The sequence below is a fragment of the Gossypium hirsutum genome, chromosome D06 (assembly GCF_007990345.1).
Source record: "Gossypium hirsutum isolate 1008001.06 chromosome D06, Gossypium_hirsutum_v2.1, whole genome shotgun sequence".
Taxonomy (NCBI): domain Eukaryota; kingdom Viridiplantae; phylum Streptophyta; class Magnoliopsida; order Malvales; family Malvaceae; genus Gossypium; species Gossypium hirsutum.
This window is the reverse complement of record NC_053442.1, coordinates 2,678,651-2,687,303: the sequence shown is the minus strand read 5'-3', so window position 1 is coordinate 2,687,303 and position 8,653 is coordinate 2,678,651. Positions and strand designations below refer to the sequence as shown.

At 35.8% G+C, this 8,653-nt stretch overlaps 2 protein-coding genes across 10 annotated transcripts; one reads left to right on the top strand and one right to left on the bottom strand.

The window, feature by feature from the left end:
* The first annotated feature begins 737 nt into the window (after positions 1-737).
* Positions 738-5,340, top strand: LOC107938318 (uncharacterized). 9 transcript variants are annotated; one of them, XM_041094991.1, is made up of 8 exons: positions 738-1,137; positions 1,686-1,727; positions 2,779-2,898; positions 2,982-3,217; positions 3,330-3,366; positions 3,758-3,815; positions 3,924-3,994; positions 4,926-5,340. In XM_041094991.1, the coding sequence occupies exons 1-8, from the start codon at positions 1,003-1,005 to the stop codon at positions 4,929-4,931; spliced, it is 705 nt and encodes a 234-aa protein (XP_040950925.1). In that variant the 5' UTR covers positions 738-1,002; the 3' UTR covers positions 4,932-5,340. The 9 variants fall into 9 exon arrangements, with proteins under 9 accessions (XP_040950925.1, XP_040950923.1, XP_040950920.1 ...); XM_041094989.1 differs by having other exon boundaries at positions 3,924-4,037; XM_041094986.1 differs by having other exon boundaries at positions 3,921-3,994.
* Positions 4,236-8,408, bottom strand: LOC107938317 (squalene monooxygenase SE1). Its single transcript, XM_041094985.1, has 8 exons — positions 7,840-8,408; positions 6,717-6,828; positions 6,414-6,588; positions 6,065-6,233; positions 5,767-5,985; positions 5,365-5,640; positions 4,986-5,264; positions 4,236-4,665 (listed from the first exon to the last, which is right to left on the bottom strand). Exons 1-8 carry the CDS (start codon positions 8,083-8,085, stop codon positions 4,558-4,560), a joined length of 1,584 nt encoding a protein of 527 aa, XP_040950919.1. The 5' UTR covers positions 8,086-8,408; the 3' UTR covers positions 4,236-4,557.
* Between the last annotated feature and the right edge of the window lie 245 nt (positions 8,409-8,653).

The following is an 8,653-nucleotide window of genomic DNA, read 5'->3' as shown; positions in this document are numbered from 1 at the left end:
AAAATAGTAGCAAAACAGGGAGAAAACAACAAGAAAATAATATTCAAAAACAAAACAAAAAAAGAGCAGATTTTTTTATCTTTTAGTGAATTCGGGTCGGACCAGGCCCGGGCCAAATATACCTTACTCGAGGCCCAGCCTCTTTTTTAAACATGCCTTGTCCAAGCCCATTATTTGGGCCTATATTTTTGCCCAAACCCTCCCATATTTCGGGTGGGCCTTCGGACCGGGCCGAGTGGCCCGACCCATGATCAGGTCTAATTACTACTATTTTGTTATTATTATTTGGATATTGTATAACTCTTTAATTTTGTTATTATTTTAGAGGCATTTGCTTGTTAAGTTCCACTTATCTCAGTGTTATTTAAGTATACATATTTTTAAAAATTTGTTGAGAAACAAGATGTTTTTAATATTTTTTATTTATTTTATATATAATATTTTTAAATAATATAAAAAAGTAATACAGGCAGGCCAGACTGAGTCCGAATTTTAGCATTTATATCCTGATTGGACTTGGACAAAATTTTAGACTATTTTTTAGGCCGAATTAAACCCAAACCTAATAAATGGGCTTAAAATTTTTATTGGCCCTATCTGGCCATGGACACCTGTAGTTCTGACCCAATCATTCTCAAATAGGATTTTTTAGGCCCTCGACACGTGTATCACTCTCGGTGAAATTTGATCATCTTTAGAAATTAAAACTCTAACAAGATCTCTTTTAATTACTGGAAAAAAAACAAAATAGTATAAAAGAGAGAATCAACTTCAAAGGCGGTGAAAGAAACAGAAGGAAGAAAAAAATAAACGATTTAATTTTCTGCATAAATATTATATTTTAAAGAAAGGAAAGAAAGCAAAAGAACAGTCTTTGAAGGGAAGGAAAAAAAAGATCCCTTGCCATGCGATTAGGGTTTGTTGATTGAAATTGAATTGCAGCAAAAGGGATTGTTGAACATATCGTTAATTTGGGGGAAAATTTTAGGGGTTCAAAAAGAAATGGGAGGCGAAGGAGCTGAAAGGGATAAACAATGGTCGTCTCCAAACAAGGATTATAAAGCCAAAGATGATGACCCCAAACTTTGGGGAATTTTCCTCTTTGGTTTAATTGGCGCCACTGCAACCACTTTCGCGGTAAGTTCCTCCATTCCCCACCAAATCCCTTTTTTTAAAGTTTCAATCTTTTAATGGTTCTGAGATTTATATATGTGTGTATTATAATACGATGCATTGTTAGGGTTTAATTTGATTTATTGGCCTTCAATTTTAGACCAAAGGTTAGGGTTTTTTAAGGAATGGGAACAAATTATATTAATAAATTAGTGAGTAAAAGTTCCATGGAGGCTCTGAGTCAGATTGCATTTTATCCTCTCTACTAAAAAAAAAGCAAATTAGTCGTTAAATCAAAGAGCAAATTAGTTCTTTCTATTAAAACTGTCATCCATTTGCACGGTTTAAAACTGTCGTAGAGTGACACTTTGGATGAAATTTTTAACTAAAGAACTAGTTTGCTCTTTGATCTAGCATTAAGGGACTAATTTGCCCATTTTTTTTAGTAGATGGAGCAAAATGCAACCGACTTCTAATACAGAGCTTCCATGGTAGTTTTATCTAAATTAGTGTTTGTGGGAGCAACTATTTGTTGGAATTGCCCATTTGATTGTAGTTACAAAATCTGGCAGGTTAGTCAGCTGAGGAGATCTGTTGATTGGATATATACTCAAGTATATTGAAAACAAGTTCTTTCGCCAATTTCAGCTATTGAAGATTCAATAATACTATAGTTGACAGCATCTTCGTTGTTTTCTTAGAGGGAATGGTGGAAGGATTTTTTTGGTTCTTAAAAGTTTTTAATTGTTTTCGCGATTGAATTGCTTCTATAACTACAAATTTAGACTAATGGCTAGTGGTTTTTATGAGAACATAATGTTAATAGGATGATAGGCATTTTTCCTAAGTAAAGATGCAATAGATTTAAAGAGGAAGATTCGTTTTGAAGGATTTGTTTGATACAAAATTATTGCTTTGATACCGTGTGTGCTGCTGCAATGTGCTAAAAAGTGTTATTTTTGTTGTCAAGCTTAAGTACCTTTGTTTTCATTTGCTGATATTTTTGGTAGAAGTATCATGGAGGCTCCTATACTAGGAGTCAATTGCAGTTTGCTTTTTTACTCAAAAATGGGCAAATTAGTCTTTGTCCGTTAGATCAAAGAGCAAAGTGGTTCTTTTTGTGAAAAAATTCGTTCGTTTTTATTGTTAAAATTTAGCGTGGTTGACGAATTAACCAAACAGTTGCACGTGCCACATGTAGCATATTCTGACATACAAGAACCAGTTTTTAATAGTAGATTGGATGAAATTTTTAACAGAAGGATTAGTTAGCTCTTTTATCTAACGCGTAGGGACTAATTTGCCCATTTTTTTTAGTAGAAGGGGCAAAATGCAATCTGACTCCTAATACAAGGGCTTCTATAGTACTTTGACCAATATTTTTAGATTTAAGGATATGAATTGAGCTGTGTTATGTTTGATTGTTGCCTTGTTGAATTTTTGTACGGATCAATCACTTTTGCTGAAATTTCTATAGTACTTTGACCAATATTTTTAGATTTAAGGATATGAATTGAGCTGTGTTATGTTTGATTGTTGCCTTGTTGAATTTTTGTACGGATCAATCACTTTTGCTGAAATCTTACTTTGACTATAGCATTTGTTATTTTTTTTCGGATCGTATCTGTTAATCTGATCATTGTGTGTGTACTTGCACCATGAAAGTTAGTCAGGTCAAAATCATCACGAGGAGGAGGTTCTTCTCGAACATCCTTTCAAGAGGAAGCATGGAGAAGGTATAATCGCCGAATGCAAGAAGAGCACGAAGAAGAAATGGAAAGAGTGGTAAGCTTTCGATTGTGTTTCGAGCATTCTCTATATTTTTATGTCATCTTATTGTTTAATTAAATTCCTTATTCTCTTTGTAGGAAAGAATAAGGCGGATGCAAAGTGTGTTTAACAGGGAACGAAATAAACACAAAAGGAGCTATGAAACCTGGAAAGAAACTGGTCCCGGTGCTTACCATCAACACTTTCAACGAGATGATTGGTATTGGAAAGCAGATGCATCTTACAGAGATCAAAGAACTAATTACAGGCCACCTCAAAGAGAGCGAGCGAGCTATCCATTATCACATCACTACACGGTTTTAGGTCTTGACAGGTAATGCCCGCTTTTACAGTGTTAATAAATGCATTTCAATCATATTCATTTTGCTATAGCCAAGAGCTTTGGCACTGGTAATTGACTTATCTTGACTTCCTTCTGTTCTCAGAGCCCGATTGAAACCATATACTGAAGATGAGATTAAGGTATACTGAATTATTTTTAAAATGCTTCTCCATCACTGCATTTTGATATATATGCTCGTCGTTATGTTATTGGCTATATATCATATATAAATATCTTGATCAAAAGTTGACTTGGAATGACTTTATTCATATACTATATAGAGTTAATTGCACCAGACACCCTAAACTATGACCCCCATTTTAAATTGGTCCCCAAACTTCAAAACATGTTAATTACATTCTCAAACTATCGTGTTATATCAAATAGGTCACTTCGTTATCAAATCTTATGTAGTTAAATTTAAAGAAAATTAGAATGTTGTTGCATAACTTTTAAAAGTTAAAAATAAAGGGTTTGGGGATGTATCATTTAACGGTTAAATGATAAAACGACAATGATGTCTATATGCAGACAGCATTCAGGGCCAAGGCGAAACAATTCCACCCAGATCAGAACCAGGATAATAAAGGTAAGATGTTTTGGCCATTCGGCAACTATTACTATGAACCCTAACCATAACACGGTGTTTCTTCAGATTGTTTTTTATTTAAACTTCATTCGTGTTATATTCCAGAAGTTGCCGAGGCGAAATTTAAAGAGGTGATGATGTCGTACGAGGCTATAAAGCAAGAAAGGAAGAACACGAGGGTATGAAAACTGAAAAACCGAGCTACTTTTCGACAAGAGTTGAGTAAGTGCGAAGTGTTAGAAATAGTGATGTAGAATATATTTAAAACCCTACACTTCTTACCTCTACCGATGGATTGGAGTGCACACTCAGCACCGAAAATCATTTTTTTTTTGTTGAGAGTTTTAACTCAGTTCATATATTTCATGTTGTATTTCTAGGCTTTTACATCTCAGATGAATAATGGTTTTTTTTTTTTTCACCGAGAGCGAATAAACCAGAGGGGGTGTGAATTGTGATACTATTGTATTTATCAGAAGGCATAACATACCATGCTTAATTTTACAGCCCTCATTGGATTTCTTAATTCAATTATATCTTTTACTGAGGGTGAAATTTTTGGATAATTTGATATTGTGTTTGATCAAAGCAAAGATACATTTTCTCATTCATAATTCATTCATTTTTCTTAGTTGGGGCATTTTCCGGTAAATCTTTCCCCTAACCTTTGAAAAGAGAGAATACGAAATGAAATTTACTAACTATTTTTGTCGTAGCGAAAAAGCTAAATTCTTGCTATAAATTAATTTGCAGGAGGTGCTCTTCTGTAATATGCAGGAACTGTCGCTGGGAAGAACATTTGCCTAACTCCCTCTGCCTTTATGATAGGGAATATGATTCCTGATGCTCCCTGAAATTAAATATTTTACATATTAAATAACACAGATAAACAGTTAGATCTATGAGGGTAGAATTGGTTTTAAATCAAATCAATTTAGATCAGTTTCGAGTTATTTCAAATTAAAATCTTCAGATTCGAGTCAGTTTATGGGTTAAAATCAATTTGGTTTCAGATCAATAAGGTTTTTTGGATCGAGCCATCTGAAGTTATTTGTTCTAACCACATTTCGAGTCAGTTTATGAGGTTTTTTGTGTTCAATTTGTTTTCAGAATTGACGAGTTTAGAGCAAGTATTGCCAAAGGATAAACAAAAATAATCATAAACCATACCGAGATGAGTCGAGCTCCAATCCAAATTCGTTTAGGTGAAGGGAATGGCAACAGTAAACGACCGACACCGTATATCGCCACCGCAAAGAAATGCAGAACCAAGCTCAAGGGGCGAGGGTTTAAACCTGAGAGCAACGATATTGGACCTGTTGAGAATACACCTCCAAGGCTTAGATAATCGAAACAAGCCTGTCGCATTTCCTTCCTTGCTTGATCAGGTGATGCGCAGAACACTTTGTACAATGCACCTGCCAATGTATTGATTGTAGATGCCACAGGCTGCAAAAGAAGAACGTTATTGAGCCTTTGTGCGTTAGATTGTTTTTTTAATCGATCCGATAATCGCAAATGGTAATTGAGCCTTATTCATATGGTTTACCTTACGCAAGGTGTAAAATGATTCTAGATATTTACAGAGTGTTGGTGCATCATTGAGGTCACGCAGAGGCTTCAGTAGATCACGAAGAACAACAATATCGGATAAAGCCACAGTCATTCCTCCGCCAGTTAATGGATGGCGCATGTTAAATGCATCTCCCATTAATAGGGCTCCGGGAGTGGGATAAGGAGAAGCCGGCATGCTTCTGTTTGGCATTGTCCTAATATTTCCCTTATCAACAGCTGCTACAAATGAATCGTAAATTTCCAGTGGAACCTGTTATATATTATGCAGGCACATTGTCAAATCCAAGAGAACATAAGTTAAGCGTATTTTGAGTAAAGAACACTTTCTATAAAAGAATAAAGAAAACAAATATGCAGGATAAGAGCAGTTAAATACCTGAGGAGCCACAACTGTCTTCAAATAATTTGCCATCTCCCCATTGGCAATAGAAGGAACCTTTTGACCAGGTACATCAACGAGACAACGAATCTCTGTGCTGCTAATAGGATAGAACAAAATGGGGGAAGGATCTGCTAGTATAACATGCCCGTGATTTGCGTAAGGAAGATAGCAATTCTCCAGTACCAATCCGACAAAACATGAGGGTACATCTACCTGCAGATCGTATCATTAGGTTTTTTAAGTTTCTAAACTTACTTGACCTTCAAAACAAAGGGTTGATCGGTCAACTCACCTGAGGGTTGCAAAGGGAGCGACGTAAGTTCGAAAAACAGCCATCACAAACAATGGTTAGGGGTGCAAATGCTGTCAATTCACGGCCATCTTTTGTTTTATACTGCACTCCTCTGATAGTCCCTTTTTCTTCAAGTAGAGAAGTAACTACACCTTGCTCTAAACGTACACTGGCAAAAGATGGGGAAAAGGATATAAATACCATAACAGATATATGTTGCCATAATGCTACAACAGGCAGTACAAAAATTTCATAATATTGAAGCATCATCAAAAGAGTTCGAGCAATGAATAAAAACGAACATAACGAATTAGCAAACGATTAATATCTAAAATGGGGAAAGACATACTTGGGAAGAGAAGCTGCTTTCTCCCGCATCCTCTGTATGAAACGTCCATTGTGGAAGCTCCTGCCAGATACATCTGAGTGGAAATTTTCTAAGGGATAAGAAAGTCGGGTACGTTTCCCATCCTTGAAAAGCGCATAACCAAATACCTGCTGAGCATCAATTTCCTCCACACAATCTGCAGTGAGAAAATCCATAAGGTTTGTTGAACTCATTCCATTGAAATATCAACAAAATCATAACCAAACATTGAGATAGCCCAACTCAATTAACTTTAGATAGTTAAAAAATTCATTATTCGCCTACCTTCAAGTCCCAACTCAATTAACTTGAGATAGCCCCCTGGTTGTAGCAGTTCCCCAACAATACGGTCAGGCTCTGATAAATCTCTTTCAATCACATGCACTCGACGTCCATCCTGTGCTTTAGACCATATAATCAATTTAAAGTAGAACTTGATATAGCTTTCAACAAGAACAGTCACAACATTTTTTAAAAAAGAATGCTATTATCAAAGATGATGCTAAATTTGCACATAATCATCCCATCTTAAACTGTGAAAGCAAATTAAACCCCAAAGAAAAAAAAGGATGCTAACCGTACACATCAATAAAAACACACACACAAGGCTTATTTACAATTACATGATTAATACACTGGTATAAATTAAATTATCATAGACAGAAGGTGAACATCAGAACAACGAAGCAAGACCATAGTTAAATCGTAAGGGTTAATTTGGCTGAAAGACTAAATTTGTAAGGGTTCCTATTTGTTGGCCAAATCAGTATCTCAATGAGATCACAGATGGTGATAATAAATACAGGGGAAGACAACTTGGAAAACCCAACACTTGTACATAGTTTTTTTTTTTTAATTACGGCCACAAGAAATGCCAAACCTTGTGCTAGGCAATCTTCGGTTACAGCTAAGAAGCAAAGACTATAGTTAAATTGACAGTGACTGATTATGTAGAAATCGGGTTCTGTAGATTGCTAAATGCTGATAGTAAAAGATGGTTCATTTTATTCAAGTCAAGCTCAGTAGAGGCCTATAATAATAAGATTGGCAAGTGGTAACAAGTAAATACTGATCTATAATTACAAAGCTCAGAAAATATTCCCGAATCATGGCGGACAAGCTCGTAGGTTCTTTTTCAATAATCATGCGCATATAAAAGTTGCAACATACTCTATAAGAGAGCCATAAAAGAAGTAAAATGGTTTGTCAAAAAAAGGGCATGAAAGAAAACAAATATATTAAAGGAAAAAAGAAGAACAAAATGTATAGATGACGGTTCGAGAATCACTTTAAACTTGTTTCAAAGAAAGCCGAAAGAAATTGTGAAACGAACAAGACTTTTACTAGTTCGTGATTGGATACCGAGAAAGCGGAAAAGAAAGAAATAAAAGGAAAAAGAAAAAAGCACCTTGCCAAGAGTGTGAGCGAGTGCGGATCCAGCAACACCAGCTCCAACAATGATGACGTCAGTATCACAACCATCAGCGGATCTACATTCTCCGTCAACAGCCGATACGCTTGTCACCGACATAGTCCTTGAGGAAGAGATCCCGTTCACTTTCCGTCTCTTCAAAACGACACCGCACAAAGCAAGAAGCGTCGTTACAAAAACCGAGATCCACGCCAACACGTAAGGATCCGCCATTTTTCTCATCTTCTCCTCTCCTCTCCTCCTCCAAATGCTAAGCCAAAAAAGAACGACAACGTAGAGACTGTGAAAGCACAAAAAAGAAGAAAAAGAGAAAATCGGAATCCCTTTGCTCTGTTGATTCTCTCTTTGATAACGGTGATGAATTTTGGCTGGTTTTTGTTTGTTTTGATTAGCGTGAGACGGTGGTGCTTTGAATCTGAAACGGCTTTCAGCTGTTGCTTCGCTGTGAATGCTTTTTGTTTTTTTTTTTTTTTCTGTTTTCGAAAACGTTTTAGAGGCAAACAGCACGGGAAAATACACGAGATGGGGTTTAGGCTTTTATAGAGTGTCCACATAACGCAAGGGAATTTAAGTTATATATACTTCTTGCTACTTTGCACCTTCTATGTGGTTGGACTTAAACTACGCATCCCTCGTTTTAATTTGGTTTAATTTGCTCTAGGTCCCTGTATTTTTTCTATATTTAAAATTTAATCTCTCCACTTTTTTATTTTAAAATACTAGTCAAATTGAGATAATGAGAAATTTAACCCTCAATATTTATATCTTGCTAATTTTCCCGGTTCTACCA

Excerpts from the sequence above, each read along its gene's own strand:
- LOC107938318 (XM_041094986.1), top strand. The coding sequence starts at position 1,003 with ATGGGAGGCGAAGGAGCTGAAAGGGATAAACAATGGTCGTCTCCAAAC. Across the intron at positions 1,728-2,778 it reads TTGATTGGATATATACTCAA|TTAGTCAGGTCAAAATCATC; the intron begins GTATATTGAAAA and ends GCACCATGAAAG. Across the intron at positions 3,816-3,920 it reads TCAGAACCAGGATAATAAAG|AAGTTGCCGAGGCGAAATTT; the intron begins GTAAGATGTTTT and ends GTTATATTCCAG.
- LOC107938317 (XM_041094985.1), bottom strand. The coding sequence starts at position 8,085 with ATGAGAAAAATGGCGGATCCTTACGTGTTGGCGTGGATCTCGGTTTTT. Across the intron at positions 6,829-7,839 it reads TCGCTCACACTCTTGGCAAG|GATGGACGTCGAGTGCATGT; the intron begins GTGCTTTTTTCT and ends TCTAAAGCACAG. Across the intron at positions 5,986-6,064 it reads GCTCCCTTTGCAACCCTCAG|GTAGATGTACCCTCATGTTT; the intron begins GTGAGTTGACCG and ends TACGATCTGCAG.